Source organism: Narcine bancroftii, chromosome 8 (assembly GCF_036971445.1).
Source record: "Narcine bancroftii isolate sNarBan1 chromosome 8, sNarBan1.hap1, whole genome shotgun sequence".
Lineage (NCBI taxonomy): Eukaryota > Metazoa > Chordata > Chondrichthyes > Torpediniformes > Narcinidae > Narcine > Narcine bancroftii.
Genome location: NC_091476.1, coordinates 34,715,270 through 34,735,033, shown reverse-complemented (window position 1 = coordinate 34,735,033; position 19,764 = coordinate 34,715,270). Strand labels below are relative to the sequence as shown.

The following is a 19,764-nucleotide window of genomic DNA, read 5'->3' as shown; positions in this document are numbered from 1 at the left end:
AGAGCTTTCTACCAATAGATTTAGATGAGGAAAGATATGTTGAGACTCAGTTGACGTACACACATTATCCTGGAGTGGTTCAGTTGAATTGAACTGTACATCCTGTGTAATCATTTGCAAATATTGTCTGATTTAATCTGCTTAACATGTTTTACAAAGATTTGCAAAGACAAATAATAATCAGCCATTAGACCATAAGACTTTAGAACAGAAAAGAGGCTATTTGGCTTGTTGGGTCTGCTGTGCCATTCCAATCACAGCTGATGATTTGGTTGCTCCACTGTGTGTGACAACTGATAATGATTTACAATAAAATCATAAAGTAATGGAAATAGTGTACTAGTGATTTGGACAGGCCCACTGATTTACCCTGTACATCAGGTCTGAAATCAAATGCACAGACACTGTTATTCCACAAACAAGTGCACATCCTTGTCTAAAATGTCAATTTGGAAAAAGGAACAGACCAAAAAACACTTAAAAGCTAGGCTGAATGAACAAAGCCACAATAACAAGAAAGGAAAATTCAAGCCCAGCAGTACATGTTCCATGCTTTGAGAACAAAGGGTAGAAAATAACAAGCTTGATACAAAAGGCACTGTTCAGGAGTGATAAAATTCACAGATCAAAACCCCACTGTGTTAAAATGGAAAGAAGGTTGAAAGGCTCATAACAATAACCCGAGTCTCAACATGGACAAGACAAAGGAGATCATTGTGAACTTCAAGAGGATGAAGGTCAACCATTCTCCACTAGACATCATCGGTTCAGTCATGGAGAGTTCAAGTTCAAATTTCATTGGCGTGCATGTAAAGGATGACCTATCCTAAATGCACAACACCTCCTCATTCGTCAGGAAGGCGCAGCAATGCCGAACCTTCCAAAGGAGGTTGAGGAGGGAAATGATATACAGAGGATCATTAAAACAGCTGAGAGGATCACTGGGGTCTCCTCCTCTATAGACAAAATTTATTGGGGCCATTGGTTAAATAGAAAACATGGAATTATAGAAGACCCTTTCCTTCTAGCGCACAGAATCTTTACTATCAAGAAAGAGGGACAGGAGCATTAAGATCAGGACTACACCAGGAGGGGAAATAATTTCTACATGCAGGCTGTGAGATTGATGAAGATTATCCTGTAACCATGTAAATCATCCCAAATATTTATATGGATGTATTTTGAATATTTATATGATCATTATGCACTGTGTACCATGTGTTTTTGTATGGGTATCATAGTCTGAAGAGACACTGTTTTGTCAGTTTGAACAGGCACAATCAAATGATAATGAACTTAAATTTGCATGGGGAAAATTTGGCAAACATGATTACTTCATGTTTCTGCCTTGGGACAATCAATTTTGCATCTGATATGAAGTCAGAACATGCTACCTTGCTTTCTAATTCATCATTAATTGTGGAAAAAATGGACTGTGTTTCGTCAATTTGATATTTTTAAGTCGGACAACAATGTAACAGTTTTCCCAACCATTATTCTCCACTTATTTCAGTACCATTGTCAATTCGGGAAGAATTTGAGTGCAACCTGGCCACTTAACTCAGAGAAATATGGAAAAATAGTCATCACGAACTGATCATGTGGTTTTTGATTATCAGTTTGAAACCAGCACTCTAAGCAATCTATTTAATCAACCACTAAGGGGATGTTTGAATGCACACAGTTAAATCATTCACAAATGCGGTGATTTTTCAGGCAACTTTCAGATGAGGAACCCTTACCTTGCAGAGATAACTGATGTTGAATCCAAATGTTTGTGCATTTCTGGACCCTGCATTCATATAGTTTCCTATAAGGAGGACCAATTCCAAGAGTTTACTGAAGTTCTCACTCTTCTTTAATTCCTCACAAGCAATTGTTACATTCATGATGTCAGGCTTGATGTTGTTTAAATACTCCTCAAATTGAAGTTTGAAGAGAATATTTTTCAATCGTGGTTGTAATAACTTTACAGTGCTCATCTGCAAAAATAAAAATTAGCATTTGCGGATTGATTCATAAACATTAAATACAGGCCCTTCAGCCCATCTATGTAAACTTACTCCATAAAAATCTAATCTTTACCTTTCCACAGTCATTCAACAGTCACAAATATGTTCAAATAAAAATAAATGAACACTAATTCTGCAGAACAAGTTCTCATTAGGAACAGTGCCAATACCTGGTCAATAATACAATTTTAAGAAAGGATAAACACAGGATGCACAATTGGGGGGTGGGAGGGGGAGGGCTTCATAATAGGAAGAACAAGTGTTTCTCAGTCACTGTTCAATATTTGTTGACACACAAATAGCAAGATGGCTCTGGAAAAGCATGGTGAAATTCTGCCACCTTCCAGCAGATATTCTTACACTATTCAACCATTCTGCTCTGCTATCTCTGCACTGTAACATTTTCTATATTTCTCAGATACAGGATTGAGCAATTTACTTTCCTGCAGCCATCCGGGTCCTGAATGAACCCCATAAGCTGCTCTCATGCTACCCATGCTTGGTGCTTATTGATCCTTCTTTTCATTGCAAACCTTGACTCTACAAATTGTGCCCTATGCAAAGTTGCATGGAATGTTAGATGTAACCTGTTTGCAGAACTCTTGGTATTGCACTCAGGATTTTATTTAAATTTATATAGGCAGTATGGTAACAGCCTCTTACAGCCCACGAGCCTGTGCTGACCATTAACCTACAACCTGCCAGATGTGATTTATTTGGTGACAATCTTTAGACAGTGATGTCGAAAACTGTAATTATCCTACCTGGTATATAATGTACCAAGAGAGATGCAAAAAATAGCTCAATTGAAAAAAAAAAATTCCTGCTGTACCTGTGGAATAAGACCCCATATTGATACTGTATTTTTCCAGTAACAGGAATGAAAAATAAAGACATTTTCCCTTTTGAATTTTATCAAGAGATTATATTTTCAAATTATTAAATGAGAATTTAAATTTTATTCCAAGACTTGGTCATTTTTGCATGGTTAGCAGATAATTAAATGGATTGAAACATGCATTTGAGTTCCTATGGCTTTTACTTGAGCATTTACTGACAGAAATAACACTGCTCAGTGAAGCTGAATTTTAATATCTCCAAAATATCAATGAACTGGGCTTACTGCAGGACTCACCACAATCAACTCTGTCATTAGAAGTAACCAAGCCACAGCTGATTTGCATCTGCATTTCACATTGAGAAGGGAACCCAGTTATATATATTTTTTTCTTTTCATTTTTATATCTGTTGGTTTATTTTTAATCTGTGCCACATTTGTAAAAACTAAATTGTACTTTGACAAAATGCTAATGTAACAAATACTGGTTTTACTAAAATTTAATGCAGTCGCAAAACATATATATTTGTCGGAAATGCATGCTAGTGTAAGATGTGATTAACATGACTTCATGCAATGTTTGCACAACAAAGTCCTGGAGTTGCTTCTCCAAATATATTTTTATTTTTATTCTGTGCCTGAATTCTTATAAAAGTAACAAATATGGATCGTAGAGAGCAACTAAAGGTATGGGTCATTATATATAACCTGAGATAGTATCAGAATCAGATTCTGTGTGAATGAGAGAGAAAGCTGGCAATAAGGAAAAGAGAGAGGGGGTGGGAGGGGGCTGGGAAGAGCGAGGGTAGATAGAGAGAGGGGGGATAGTGAGAGGGGGGATAGTGAGAGGGGGGATAGTGAGAGGGGGGATAGTGAGAGGGGGGATAGTGAGAGGGGGGATAGTGAGAGGGGGGATAGAGAGAGGGGGGATAGAGAGAGGGGATGAGAGGGGGATAGAGAGAGGGAGGATAGAGAGAGGGGGATAAGAGGGGAATAGAGAGGGGGGGATAGAGGGAGGGGGATAGAGAGGGGGGATAGAGAGAGGGGGGATAGAGAGAGGGGGATTGAGAGAGGGGGATTGAGAGAGGGGGATTGAGAGAGGGGGGATAGAGAGAAGGGGAAAGAGAGGGTGGAAAAAGGTGGGAGAGAAGAGAAATAAAATAAGAACACTTGTACTGCAATGCGCAGTCGCACCCAGACCTCAGTAAAGATTATGAGGCTACAGTAGGCTGCTGCAATTGTTTCGTGAACAGGAAAAATCTGGTATTACGACCGTGGTGTTATTTTGCATGGCCAACGGGATGAAATTAAGACCCATGGTAATCTTCAAATGCAAAGTTTAACCTGAAATAAAATTCCCTGCAGGTATTTCTGTACGTTTTCATGAAAAAGGATGGATAGATGAAAATGGTGTAAAACTATGGATAGACAATGTGTGGAACAGGCAGCGAAGCAGTTTACACAAAGAACGGAGCTTGCTGGTCTGGGATATGTTTCGTAGCCACTTAATTGAGAACACTAAAAGTAGATTAGTACTACATAATACTTACATGGCGGTTATCCCAGGTGGTTTGACATCTCTACTGCAACCTCGCGATGTCTGCTTGAACAAACCATTCGAAAACCATGTGCATGGGAAATGTAATACGTGGATGTTGAGTGCAGAAAAGCTGTTTACAAAAGGCAGGGCAGTTCATGCTGCATTGCTTGATGTGCTATGTAATGTCGTGCTCAAGGCACAGGACAAAGTTAAATAGAGATTGTGATAAAATTGTTTAAAAAGTCCGGTATCTCTTGTGCAATTGATGGCATGGAAGATTATTTGTTATGGGACAATGACGATGAAGCTGAAGCTGCCTCATCAGATACGGACTGGAACCCATATGATAACTGTTTAAATAGTGAGAGTATGGATGTTTTTGCTACCGTGAGAGTGATTTTGAAGGATTCTGAATGTGTTGTTGTTTTCAGACGATGATGGTGATTGTGATGGGTTCTAATTGTGTTGCTGTCTTCAATAAAAATCTCAATGAAAATCTGTTGTAGTTGGGTTTTTTCCCAAAGGTAAAGTTATACACCGAATCTGCTATTCATGGGTTGGTTTATACGCCAAATTGATTTTTTTCATGGGTGGAGTTATGTGCTGGAATAGCATGGATTGGATTTTGAGCTGAAATTTTAAGGTCTCAATAGTATATCTGGCATATAATTCGACCCAAATTTTTGAGAATTTTTTTGTGGTTTTCACGACTCGACTTGTATGTCGAAATGTACGGTAGATACTTCATTAATCTTACTATGAAAAATAAAGTAAAATATTTTTATTCTGAACACAGTGATTAAAAAAAAACCCAAACAAAATTGTCAAATGATCAAAAAACATATGATGATCTCATAGCAGTAAACAGAAAGTCAAGATCCAGGGGTTGAGTCCAATGCACAATATCAAATGAGTGATACCACATTTTGAAAGCTTTGCAATAAAATGTGACACAATCACATCTCCAGGACTACATCAGCAGGTTATGTGATTGAGGGAACTTGTACAACTGTTAAATAACATTCTCAGCAGAGGTCAATAAACATTCACTCTTTAACTATCACAAATGATGATTAGAGTGAATGTTTTTGGACATTTTTTGTTTGAGTGATGAATAAAAACCAAGAACAATCCATACTATGCTTGTATCCATTGAATTGAATTGAATTGAACATGGCAACTGAATAATTTTCCTTTCTATCTAACAATAAGAAAGTAAATGGAATCATCTTCAAAGAGTGCCACATATAGATTTCAATTCTGCAAAGCTACTTTCTTCTTCAGCTTACTTTGCAGTCGTCCTCAATTAAGAAAGCATAGGACAGACACTTTGGTTCAAGATGCCAACCATGATACCAATTTAATCTATGAATCTACCTGCATATGGTCACTACCCCTTCATTCCCTGCCTGCACACAGACATTCAGTGTCAAAGAGAGCAGTGCCAATAGAAGTGGGTCTTGTCTGTCAGTTGCTCTGTGAGTCTTGCCAGATGCCTCAATTTTTGAATTTTATCAGGTTCCATCTTTCTCGGCTTTGAAATACTGCAGAGATTTTATTAAATCATTCCTGCCATTCATTTTCTCTGACGCATTCATTTCTTGAAGACGTGGGGCGCGTACAATGCCTGAAATCAGACCCATGCCTCGACCTCGCACAGGTTCTTTGTTCCATTGTGGCCCCAGATGGAGCCTTCAGCTGACAGCCTGGTTCTCAGCAGTTCAGAAGGGACAGGAGCAACATATGTATTGTCTGCTCTTTTGCACCTGGCAGGACACACCAAGCTGCTTTGACCAACAGCCCCCACCATCTCAGTCACGGCAAACTGTGCCACTGAATGCCTGCGACAAACACGAGGTGAGGGTAAATTTATTTGTTGCATTCAACTCAAGAAGACTCAGTCATGGCCCAGAAAGAAATAGATAGATAAAGAAATAAATAAAGGACCTGTGAGACATCTTTTTCACACAGAGGATAGTGGGTGTATGCAACAAACTGATAGTGGAAGTGGTAGAAGCAGAGACAATAACAATATTCAAAAGACATTTAGACATGTACATAGATGAGAAAGGTTTAAAGGAATGTGGGCCGAATGCAGACAATGACTGACTTTTACGTATTATTCTTTGTTGAAGAACTCGGTGACTCCATGAAATAAGCCAGAGATCATCATCAAAAAAACTTCAGCAGTTTACAAATGTCCTCAACTGTATTTCACATGGATTCAGAAAGCAAACAAATTAATCCAACAACTGTAGCATTTGGATGGTTTTCCAAAATAAATTAAATGATTGAAGAAACCCTAGTTAGTGAACAGGGCTAACAACATTTTTTAATAAAAATCTTGGGCTAAGTTCTCAAGGACTGGATGCCTAATATAAATCTATTCTCTTAAAATTTTGATGCATTTGCTTTACCTTATTTGACACATTATCTGAAAACACTTGTCAATTTAAGCATCTCTCAGACCTAACGACAGATTTCCTCAACTGCAATATGTTGGGGGGAAAATCCTGCAATTCCACCAAATGCATTCAAACATGATGAGAAATCCAAATTTCCTTTCAATTCTACATTTAGCAATGAAGCATTTCACTTTTTAATTATTACAAAGATTCCAGTGAATTTCAATGTTATCTATGCTTATGGGCATCAGTCACTTTTATCAAATAACTGCATCAATATTAGACGCCTGTCATCAAAAAGTTCAACCCTGTTCACTTTTCCATTGGGTCAACCAATCAGTCATTGTGGGAATTTTACAATTTCCACGAAGACTGAAAAATTGTACTCCTCCCATTTTAAAAAAAATTGCAATTTTTTTGACAGAAATAATTCTGTACTGTTAACTTTTATAACCATCACCAACGAGACATTCATTTACAAATTTTAGATTCAAGAACAGTTTATTTCCTGCTACTATCAGACTCTTGAAAGAGTAAACCAGTATAAGATGATGGCCTGCATTGTTCACCTGTACTATTCTCCTTAAAATGGGACCCTGCACATATTTAATTCTTATATTATTCTTGGCACCTTGTTTTTATTTTTACATTATCTGTTGTACGATGTATAGGTTGACTTGCTTGGACTGCATGCAAATTTCACTGTATCTTTGTATAAGTGACAATAAACAATCTAATTTGTCAAACTACCAAGAAATTTTAAAAAGCCTAATTTATCAAGGTCTTGTTCAAAATGATCAGAAACGTTCAGAAAATGGCATACAATTGTCTGAGAGATAGACAGATGTTATACACATTTCTTGAAACTTTAGATTATTATTGATCAAAGTTGTACTGCAAATAAAAACACAGGCTTTATTTTGTTGAGGCATTAATTGTGAATTGTTTGCAACTTGCCATGGATTTTCCAGGTGTAAAAGGAGAAAGGATTTCTATGCTGTTACATAATATTGCCATGCCATTTTAACCCTATCAATGAAGCAAAGTGGCTCTGAAGATTCAACAGCAACGACAATGGCAAAAAGTGAACAACACAAAGTTTGAACAATACATCTCACAGGCCATTTTTGACTTCAGATGTGGATGGCATATGAAAGAGAAATCACTGAGGTTCTAAAACAAACCTCTCTATTCACTGCTTAGCAAGTGGAAAACTTACAAAGCTTCACCAGAAAACAGTTCTACAAATGTAGATACAAGTGGAAGGTTAGAACTAAGCTTCACCATAAGGTTCAAATTATTAAATACCTCAGTGTCAAATGTTGTTTGAATTTAATGGTTCCAGATGTGACAAACTCATAGCTTCCAAACAGATCATTTGATAAACAATTTGTGCACCTTGGAAAGGAGGACTGAAGCAGACAAAGGACAGCTTCTCAATGTCTCTATGTATAAAAACATCATCCAGTGTAAAACTGAATAATATAAAACTAACAGAGCTTTGCAGGTGTGGGCTACTGCGTTTTGTCTCCTGCAGATAAAGGTGATAAAAGACCCTCGATCTGATCAGCCCTTGGTAAATTTTCCTTGGTTAGGATCTACATGAACTGAGAGATTCAACACAAAGCCTATTGAAATTCAGAAAACTTGATGGGAAAAGTAAAATGACAATACTCTTTTTTTTGAATCATTAATGATAGAATTACTAGTAGAATTACTGATCAGGTTCTGGACATTCGTAATCGAACTGTATTGAGATCCTACAGAATTTAAAATAGTCATATAACAGTAACTTGGGTGACATTGAAATCACTGATGACTAGAACAATGTAACTACAAGAATAGAAAAATAGCCATTTTCACCAAAACTGGCAATTTAAAAACAATCTTAAGCATAGACTAAAGTAAAAACACAATGCTGGTGAAACTCAGCAGATCAGTTTTAAAGATAGACAAGCATAGACTAATAGAATGCAAATAGTCTGAAAATTGAGCACCAAGTTGACATTGTTCATTGTTACCTTCAACTAATTTCTACAAAGAATTAAGCTTATTTGTTATTTGCTCTTCAGGTCGTTCCAAAATTTTGCTTCTGAATGTTGAAATGTAAAAGTTCGAGATAAACTGGAGATCAGATGTCAGTGCACAAGATTTTCGGCTCTGCCACAGAACTCACCAATGAGCTCGCCAGTAGAGCACAGATGGCTTGAACAGAATATGGACCAAGAAAGAAATATGGCTGAGTTTATTTGAACAGGATTTCTAATCCCAAATAATCAGTCACAGTGCGTAAGAGCAAACAAAATGTTTACATATTATTTTACTGTTTCAATGCTTTTCATTAATTTCTCACACCTTAATCTGTTTGAATTGGATTTTTAATTAATATTTTTAAACAATTTCTCCATTTCAACAGTTTTTAAATGACTTTTTTTTTGCACTAGTTTTATTTATTTTTTGTGGTAATTTATATAAATGTTTACACTCTGATGCTGCAGCAAAACAACAAATTTTATGAAATATTCTTGACAAAAATTCTGATTCTGAACCCCTTCACAGGCCTTTGGCAGCAATCTCTCCATTGGCAGGGCATCAGTACCAAATCACTGCTTGCTGGTCACACTGTTTTGTGGGTGATTTTGGCTCTGCAGGCCCTTCATTCTCACAGCAATTGGTTCTTATGGGTAAGGATTACATGAGGCAGGACAACCTGCTCATTATTTAATATGCAGCAAATAAAACAGATTTTTGGCCCAAATCCATGCTGACCATCAAACGCCCATTTACACTATTCCCATTTGATTCTTAATGCAGTCCCACTATCTCCATGCAGACACTCACCAACACACTTGGAGTACTTTACAGTGGTCCGTTAACTTCCAACCCGCACACCTTTGAGATTTGGCAGAGAGCTCAAATGGCCTGAGGGAGAAAGATGCTGCCCAACACTGGAGTCAGGATTAAACAAACCATGGTCAGGAGGTACAAGGAAGCAGCTCTATGAGTTGCTAAATCACAGCTGCTATCTCCACAGTATCTTTGTGCTGCCCCAAGAATACAGAGCTACAAGGAAGCAGCTCTATCAGTTGCTAAATCACAGCTGCTAGTTCCACAGTATCTTTGTGCTGCCCCAAGAATACAGAACATATCAATGCTTACACCACAGTTAAAAATAAATGTACAACACTTTAAAAAAAATGTTATATTTCCAGGAGAACCATGGGATTGAAATCTTGGATTTCAGGAAACATAATTTGGTGCAATTCTGGACATCTTAATGTCTAGCGTCATTCTGCAGTGTTGCATCTGAGTTGACAGGAGTGGAAACAGTTGAACATTTTGAGTCAAGCTGCTGTTGCCTTAACAATTAAGTCTGGCAGCTCAAGAAACTTGCCCTCTTCCAACTTAAAATGCACTTACAAATCAAGTCTCAAACTGTCAGGCCTGAACCTGAGCCAATTCAAATAAATTAGTGGTCCCATAAACAGACAAGTTACCAAAAAAGAAACATCACTCACTGGGACAGAGTTTCTTCTGCTATTATGAAAACTGTCAGAGCAATCCATTAAAAGTGAACCATAGTCTCTCAAGTGCTCAAGGTTCGAATCTATATTTAATTTGATCTGAAAACAGTAAATTGGGCACTGGATCGAATAAGTTGATGATACAGTAACACAGACTGCAAGATATCCTCACTCCAGCCTCTCTTGTGTTTCACCTGCCCATTGCCTCCCTCTGTCCTCACTCCCCAAATCTTCAATTTGATCTTTTCTAATACCATCTGACAAATCTTTATGATCTCCTTGAAAAAGTGCTAGTTTGAAAACTAGATTTCTTCCTTCCTCTCTTTCTGGTTGCCTCAGCCACCAAGAGTAGTGTGGTCAGCTTGCTTTGGGAGTTATAGTATACCTAGGAATTCCCTTCCATCGCAGACAATATAGTGGATGTTCGAAGTAGAGTGCAACGTGCCCAATGCAACCATCTACCATGTGTCGTTATTACTAACTGGGAAAGAACTCAAGATTATGCACCTTTGCACTTATTTGAACCAGATAGGAGGAAGAAAAAAAAGAGTAAAACACAAGAAATGAAAAAAATACACAAATTTAACACTGAAGATCGATCTCCCATAAAAAAAATTAAAACAGAAATGAGCAAAAAAAATAAATGCCAGTACATAAACTGAATTGACAGCAAAGCACAAACACTATGATGACCAGAAAAATTCATGCAGATGCTGTCAACCCAAAATAAAAACAGAAAACACTGGAGATATTCAGCAGGTCAGGCAACATCTGGGGAAAGAGATGAAGATTTTGCAGCTCAGATCATATGTCCATTCTTCAAAACTGTGATAATCTAAAAAAGGTCATGCTTGAGCCTGCAGGGAGTTGAAGCATGGAGATGCCAAAGCATGGTGAGGCCAAATTTGGAGTACTGTGTACAGTTTTGGTCACCAAATTATAGGAAAGATATAAACAAAATAGAGAGAGTGCAGAGAAGGTTCACGAGAATGTTGACAGGATTTCAGGGTCTGAGTTACAGGGAAAGGTTGTGCAGACTGGGGCTTTTTTCTCTGGAGCGTAGAAGATTGAGAGGGGACTTGATAGAGGTGTTTAAGATTTTAAAAGGGAGAGACAGAGTAAATGTGGATAGGCTTTTTCAATTAAGAAAGGGGGAGATTCAAACTAGAGGACATGGTTTAAGATTGAAGGGGGAAAATTATAAGGGGAACATGAGGGGAAATTTCTTTACGCAGAGGGTGGTGGGGATGTGGAATGAGCTTCCTGCAGACGTGGTTGAGGCGGGATCATTGGTTACATTTAAGGAAAGACTGGATCGTTACATGGATAGGAGGGGACTAGAGGGGTATGGACCGGGAGCTGGTCAGTGGGACTAGGAGGGTGGGGATTTGCTACGGCATGGACTAGTAGGGCCGAACTGGCCTGTTCTGTGCTGTAAGTGGTTATATGGTTATATGTCTGTGATAGGACTGAGACAAGAAGACAGCTTGAAACAAATCGGTGTCAACTTGGAGAAGGTGCTGAATGTTTGCTGGTGGCAGAAAAAACTGAAGGTTCAAAAAGAGGAAGAAAAGAGGAGAAATAAAACCTGTTGGACATGGGATGAAGATTTACAGTAAAGTTATTTTTCCCCCCAATCTACTATCCCAATATATACACCACCTTCAGCCAAATTAGCTGCCATTAACATTCTTCCTTCATCCTTTCCTGGTTGGCATCAATCAGACCTGAATCTTCTCTTGATCCCCATTGCATCTCCTTGTTTCTCACAATATGCCAAGTCAATAAAATAAAGAGATAGTTTTACTGTGCCATTTTCAAAATACAACATTGCATGATGAATTAATAATATTTTACCATTTTCATTCATGTATGCCAATACAATCTATTTCGTATATATTTACAATGCAAAAAAGTCCATAAACTATTTTTAAAGATGAAGTTTTTTTTAAAGATGCGCTTTTGATGTGCAAAGAATGAAACACAATGTGGAACACTGCAAGGAATGTTGACACTGGCAATAAAAGAAAGTCAATTCAACACTGGGGCGTGCAAAATCATTGAGGACACTTTGCACCCTGCACACAGCATCTTTCAGCTGCTCCTGCTGGGAAAGAGATACAGGAGGATCAGAGCCAGCACCAACTGGCTGAGGAACAGCTTCTTCCCATGGACAGTGAGAATGCTGAATGACCAAATTAACTACTCACACTAACAATCTGAGACTCCTATTTGTACAAAACAACATTTATTTATTTGTATAAATAAAATATTTGTCCTGCATATGTATTGTTTGCCTGTATGTGTGTTATGTCTGGTTGTGAGTCTGCATGTTTTGCACCGAGGACCAGAAAACACTGTTTCATCTGGCTGTATTTGTACAATCAGATGACAATAAACTTGACTTGCATTCACAGTTCTATGTTCTGCAGTATTGATCTATTACAATGGTGTTCTTCCGGAAAGCACTTACCACCATTCCAAACTGCTCTGATTCACAAAGGTTATCATATTCATCTCGAAACTGGGATAAAGTATTGAGTTCCTTCTGCTCTGGTAAAAATCTCACCAAGTTCTGAAATAAACAAAAACACATTTCATTCAACATGAATTTTGATTTTACCTTGGGAAAAATGAAAATGTCACGACCCAGTGTACATCTTACTTCTGAACAGTGCCAACCGTCCTATATGGTATGATTTTTATTGCATGAATAAACATCTTTGACCTGACACCAATTTTGTGAGGATGTTTCAGAAATCCTCTGAGACAAGACTGCCTCACATCATTTCCAGAAATAAACTATCAAGGTTATTTCCGTCTACCTTCCTAGGCATTAAAGGAAACTTTGTAATTTCTTTCCTCTGACATCCCCTCTCTCACTTTTACCAACACACAGTTTAATAACTTGACGGTTACAGAAGAATAATTAAAAGTTGTAATGAAAAGGATATGCAAAATGCTAATCAGTTGAAACTTCCATGCAGGTACTAACAAAGGGAGGTCAATATTTTAAGTAGTTTTGTTGTAATTCATTCGACAGATGAATCAGGCTAAATCTTTCAGCTGCTCCTCCAGCTCCTGTCTGCCCATGAATGCAAAAAGACCAGAAATATAGTCAAAGCAAGGATGGTATTTGACTTGGAGCGCAACTCAAAAATGGTGGTGTTCCAATGCTTTTGTTGCCTTTGTTCTTCCTGTTGGTGGAAATAGTGGGTGCGGAAGATGCTCTGTGAGTTTTGGTGAGTTGCTGTAGTGCCATCCCACAGGTGATACTCACTGCTGCTACAGTGGGTCTGTCCAAGGTTGAGTAAGTAAGCAGTTGTGGATGGGGTGATTTTCAAGGAGACTGCATTGTCCCATATGGTGTCCTGGTCCACAATCAATTCTTTTGTTTTACTGATGTTGAATGAAAGATTGTTGTTGTGACCACCACAACTAGTTGATCGATCTCACTCCTGTACTCTTCCTCATTTCCATCTGTGATTCTGTCGATAATTGTGGTGTTATTGGCAAATTTGTAGATGTCATTTGAAATGTGCCTAGCTACACAGCCATGGATGTAGACAGAATAGAACAGTGGGCTAAGCACGCATCCTTGAGGTGTGCCTGTGTGAATTGTCAGTGAGATTATGTGTTACATGTGCTGATTTGTAGAATTATTTCAACACAGAGATAGATTTATTTTGGGTTTGCTGATGACCAGCTCATACACAAGATTAGTAACATACATAATTAGTCACAGTTAATGATGTTTCTTATTTAACCTAGTTACAAGGTGAAAGTCTTGAAACAAGACTCTAATTCATTGCCTACCTCTATATTGCTTCCAAAACAGATGATGTGTTGCCTTTTGAACAAATGCAGTCTTTCAAAAGCTGCAATTGGGAATGAGCTTCCCAAATGAAACCCAGGAGCAATGAAACACTGCAATATATTTACATTTTACAATGTGCTTGGGGGTGGGAGGGTTTGCAACTTGTGACATTCCGAAGCATCTTTTAGGGAGATAAACATCAAGAGTTTGGGAGGTACTTGGTAAGTTAATTCTGTGGCCTCAGGATGTGGGAACTGATGGGAGTGAACATTTTGTTTGCTACCCAGGGTACAAGTCAAGCAGACCACATGAATGCATTATTCTGGATAATACCAAGCTTCCTGACTGACGTGGGAGCTACAATCATTAAGGCAAATGAAGAACATCCCATGGAGCACATCGCTTGAAGCTTCTAAAGAGTGGAAATGTTTTGGGATGTCAGCAGGTGATTTACTTGCAACAGATCACCCAGCGAATAATCCACAACTATCTTCACAATTTTGGGAGAGGTAGCTTTCAAGCTAAGCGTAATTGCATTGTCAACATAGCCATTGAGGAATATATCTAGATGTTAACATTTTTGAAGATAACGACTGGTGAGTTGCCTAATTGGAACAGTGGTACTAGCAATTACACATTGTAGAAAGCAACATTGAAGAAGATTTCAAATTGCTTTATCACAAAAGTGGAGTAATTTGGTCCATCGCATCTGAGTCAGCTATCAGAGCAATCAAATCAATTCTATCCCTCCATTGACTTCCTGTAGCCTGGGCCAATGGAGCATTAAAATGCTGCAGTGCCTGCAGTCCCATAAAGCAAACAGCAAATCTGTCCACCCTTCCAGCCACAAGAGGGATCAGAAATTTAAAAAAAATGAACAATCAACCTATATTATGCCAGGTGCCAGTATCTCCAGCCTAAATTATTAACACTCAAGTTTTTTTTTTATTTTCAGGCATTAACTTTAGCAGCAGATCTCCACTTCCAGTCTCACACCTTCCTGGTACTAATTCATCACGAGGATTGCAACCTTTGAGGTGTCTCTTCACCTTCTCAAGGGCAGAGAGAGAAGGACAATATTCATTGGCCTGACAGCAATCTCTGATGAGGAAATTAAATAACAAAATCTCTGATAATTTGGTCTCTGCATATTTGGGGACTGATGGTTCAGCATCTTGATCTCATTTTATCCCACAGCACGAGCTGTCATTGCCTGATGTCCACATTACTAATCGGATGTGTGATCAGAGTAAAGGTCCAAGCTACATGCTGGCTGTCTGGCCAGGGATCAGACGCAGAACACCAAGGATCAGAAGCAGGCATAGGTTTGCAGCCAGAAACACAGAAGCTGAAACTCATTCACCAGATTCAGTAAAGGAATACTGCAGTGTATCATGCTAAAACATAAAATAAATGTGCACCAGTTATTAATAGGAGTAATCACCTGTAAAATCTGCTCATCTGGCACTGCAAAGGGGCACCAGATTATTGGAGTTTTACCGTTCCAACTTCAACCAACATTTTGAACATTCTTTCCAATAGCAAAGATGCATTTTGTCCCATCATTTGTCCCATCATATCCATGTCAGCTCCCAAGAGTCCAGTCCAATTAGTCCCATTCTCCTCCCATTAGTTTCTCATACGCATTGCAATGTATTTTTTTCTCAGAGAAAAAATTCATATGATGAATTTATGATAATATTAAGAAACTATGTTGTTCAGTTACTATACGTTCAGTTGGTGAGATAACCTCTACTGCACTCATTATAAACTGTTCGAACATCATTAGAAGGCCTGTCTGCACTATTGTAATGAGATAATATTATCGTACTATGGTGACAATTACTGTTTATCATCTGCTTTTGTGGTAATTATCTTTTTACTTCAATTTAATGCATACTACAGCACAACGTCGATTATCTGAAATGGTCAGGACTGGACCTATGTGGGATAAATCTTTTTTCGGAGAACTGGTCATTTTTTTTAAAAAAAACCTGCCCAGGAGCAACAGCAAATCACTTGTATCAATGTTTGAGCAACAACAAACAACAAGGGAAGGCCATGTTTAATTCTCACCAAATAAATGTTGGCCACGACCCAGCCCTTCAAAGGTATTTGACAAAAATGCTTCCATGATGGACAAATTATTTAACAAAGAAAAAAAGTGAAGCTGTGAAAATATAAGATTTGCAGAGACAAATTCTGATGATATTAAGAAACTTGTTCAATTATTGTTGCCCAAGTTGGAGAGACATCTTAATTATATGTTGAGGCGAATGCAAAGAACAATGGTGTTTGAAGACTGCACTGCTATGATTCAGGGCACAATGAAAAGCAAATTAGGTGCCTATTTTAGAATAATGAATATTTGTATTTTTGGATCTCTACGATCAAGTATTGTTTACAAACCCTGCATTTTTTTTCTGTTTAAAGAAAATTATTTTAAAGAATAATCTCCATGAGAACACAATAACAAGGTTCTGAAGATTTCTTTCTCCACTGGAGAGGCAAATTGTCAATGAAATGCCCTGCACAGATGAAATGTTACCAGGAACAACAGCGGTGCATCATGTTGATCTACCAGATTGTTACATTCTTGATAACAACACACTGTCCAATCTTACCTGAACCATGGACTCACTGAGTTTCTCTTCATCCACTTCTAAAATTATATGCTTGATTTCTTCATAAGGTATACGATATGAACCCAGGAAGATTGCTAAACAAACAAGTACACTGTTACTCAACATCAAATTGCTATTTGATATTTTAACAAATTCAAAAAATGAGACTGTGAGAAATATCAGTTGTTAGTGATAGAACTATTGTGCTAGGATTTTGAAGATTTTTTGGGATTTATTTAAAAACTCCAACATACAGAATTTTCTTTGAATGGTGGAGAATATTTGGAACTATTTCACTAAGGGCAGAACAAACTGAAACCTTGAATATTTTCAGGGCAAAAGTAGACATTTGATCGGCAAAGGAATACTTGCGAAGGCAAGTTGAGGTTACAAACAGTTCAGTCATGATCTCAGTGAAGGAGTAGGTTTGAAAAAGGCAGACGTGTATTTCTGCTCCTGATCTGCACGTTTCCTGTGCATTGCATAATCTTCAAAATGATTAGCATATAAAGGACTTACACAAATTTTGAGCTGTTTTGGAGTCCAAAATCTTTAATTCTTTCACTTTTTTTTTAGCTGGCACTATTTTTTTCCCCTCAGTTTGATCTTCATCCTTCTTTACTGCAATTTAAAAGTAAACATTATGAGCAACTTACGCAACTGTTCAACTTTAAAGGGAAGAGGTAGACAAGTGCAAAATGACTGCAAAAGTGGCTCTGCAGTATTTGAGGATAATGATGCCAAGAGTAAGACCAAGCAGTTAATTTTTGATACAGAATTGAATGAAAGAAAGGTATTTGTGCATCAGCTCTCCCTCTTTTTACAGATTTGCCCTGAAGCACATCCCACTCGATCAAGCAATTTTGAAATGTTGTGGTCATGTCATCAGGTCCCACAAATGGCAAAATGATAAAATAAAATCTGCTTTTATTCAGAAATGTTGTTTGTGGGGTTGATATGAGCCAAGAAATCAGAAGGAGATTTCCTCCTCTTTAAAATAGAGCATGAGATTTTGTTTTAATTCACAAATAATAGCAATTGAGGTCCCAGTTAATTAAAAAGCTGGCACCTTCAATCGTAAAGCTTTTAACTATTTTTTTCTAGAATTGAGTGATTAACAAGCAACAACAAAGATTGCTTTTGTGAAGAAAATACACATTTTACAGCATTAGCACCTAACAATCAGACATTGAAGATGATCCCAATTGTGTGAACTACAAAAAGCAGTCAGCATCTTCAAAACTTCAGCACAACCTTTGTCAAGTCTGCATCCTTGGACCTTACACTTCTAGTTGACTCTGCCCACTTCCCATCTTGCACTCTGAATGAACTTCCACTCATGCGAGACACATGCTGATATCTGAATGGTGCACAATCAACCAATCAATGCTGTGCTCTCTGAACTGCAATGGCAAGACCTCAGTTTTAAAATTATCATCTGAGATTTCAGTCAATTTCGAGCCTCACTTCTCCCTGTCAGCCCAACAACCAGAGGACCTACATGTACAGAATCAATATTTGCAGTCATGCTTTCAGTAATCTAACCTCCAGTATTCTTTACCAAAACACTTCTGGTTCTGATGGAAGGCTTTAGAACTAGATGCTACTTGACCTGCTGAGTTTTCCCCCTTATCGCCATCCCTTTTGTTCCTTAAAATGTTGTGGATAACTGCTTGTTTGCTGAAGAACAGTTCCTGAGCAAAATATCATGGGAAATTTTGCAATGTTCATCCTGCTACATAAAAGCAACCGCAACAAAGATGAAAATATTGACTTTAGCTAAGAATTAAATAAGTCAGGAAGTGGCATATATTAATTACTCTTCACAAAGACTGAAACATACTTCAGTTTTAATTATGTCTCGCCTTCTAGTATACATGTGCAGGTCCAATTCACAAGTCCAAACCCACTCAGGAAGATTCCACATTAAGAATAAAATTATCTCCTGTTAATTATTCTAAAGCTTGCATCATTGTTTGAGATAACAATTATAAAATAAAACTTTTAACAACATGTCTACTTTTCAGATCTGTCAAAATTACGACTTAATTAAAATTATAACTTAATTAGCACACTGTAAGCTTCTAATCATACTCCAGTGAGAAGTAAGTCATTACTCAGTTCTACGCTTGTCAAATTTGCTCCAACATAAATATCATAGCCAAAAATGCATTTCAGAGAAAGGATGGCCTGTAACTCACCTTTCTATTTCAATCTTTTTATCAATCATATTATAGTTAAACAATGCATGAAGAGAATAGTACATAATCAATAAAGAGAAAAAAATCATTAAATGACACCTTATGATAAACATATTGCATAACACCACAATTTTTTTTCACAACTTTATTTATTCGTTCAACAAGGTTATTACATACAGTAAAAAAAAGTACATATTGTGAACGATAATTTTGTTTTATATAAGAAAGAAAAGAAAAAAAAGAACCCCCCTCCCCCTCTCAGCCAGCTCTCTTGAGGAGAGCCAAAGAGAAAAAAAACTAAAATATAAACTGAAATATATTTACTAAAATCTAATCAAAGTAAATTTAAATGTAAATATTCTGAATATAAAGACCATTTATTAAGAAAAAATTATCATGTAAAAACATACATAATTTTTTCCATTACCAAACAAGTTTTCATCTCATTTATATCAATCACATTAGCAATTTTCCATGTACTTGCTATACATTTTTTTTTGCTACAGATAAAGCTAAATATACAAAAGCAATCTGAAATTTATCTAATCCCAAATCTTTCAAAAGCTTCAACTTACCTAACAAAAATATTGTCGGGTCTAGAAGCATTTTAATCTTATACAAATGTTCAAAAAACAATTGAATTGCTTTCCAAAAAGAGTGTATGTGTATACATAACCAAACAGCATGAAAAAAAGTTCTAACCGAATTACCACATCTAAAACAAGAGTCTGATTCACTAAAACCATTTTTTAAAAACTTTTCAGGTGCAAAATACAATTGATGTAAAAAATTGTAATTAACCA

General features: G+C 37.3%; 1 protein-coding gene across 12 annotated transcripts in view; it reads right to left on the bottom strand.

The window, feature by feature from the left end:
• diaph2 (diaphanous-related formin 2) overlaps nucleotides 1-19,764 on the bottom strand; it is a 569,879-nt gene that overhangs the window by 268,767 nt on the left and 281,348 nt on the right. For all 12 annotated transcript variants that reach the window (XR_011343050.1, XR_011343048.1, XR_011343047.1 and 9 more), the window contains 4 exons: nucleotides 17,280-17,381; nucleotides 16,761-16,855; nucleotides 12,793-12,894; nucleotides 1,743-1,982 (listed from right to left, as the gene is read on the bottom strand). Coding sequence is in view for 3 of the 12 variants with exons in the window: in XM_069893430.1 (XP_069749531.1) it covers nucleotides 1,743-1,982; nucleotides 12,793-12,894; nucleotides 16,761-16,855; nucleotides 17,280-17,381 (539 nt within the window). In the remaining 9 variants the exon portion in view is untranslated. The remainder of the gene's footprint in view (nucleotides 1-1,742; nucleotides 1,983-12,792; nucleotides 12,895-16,760; nucleotides 16,856-17,279; nucleotides 17,382-19,764) is intronic.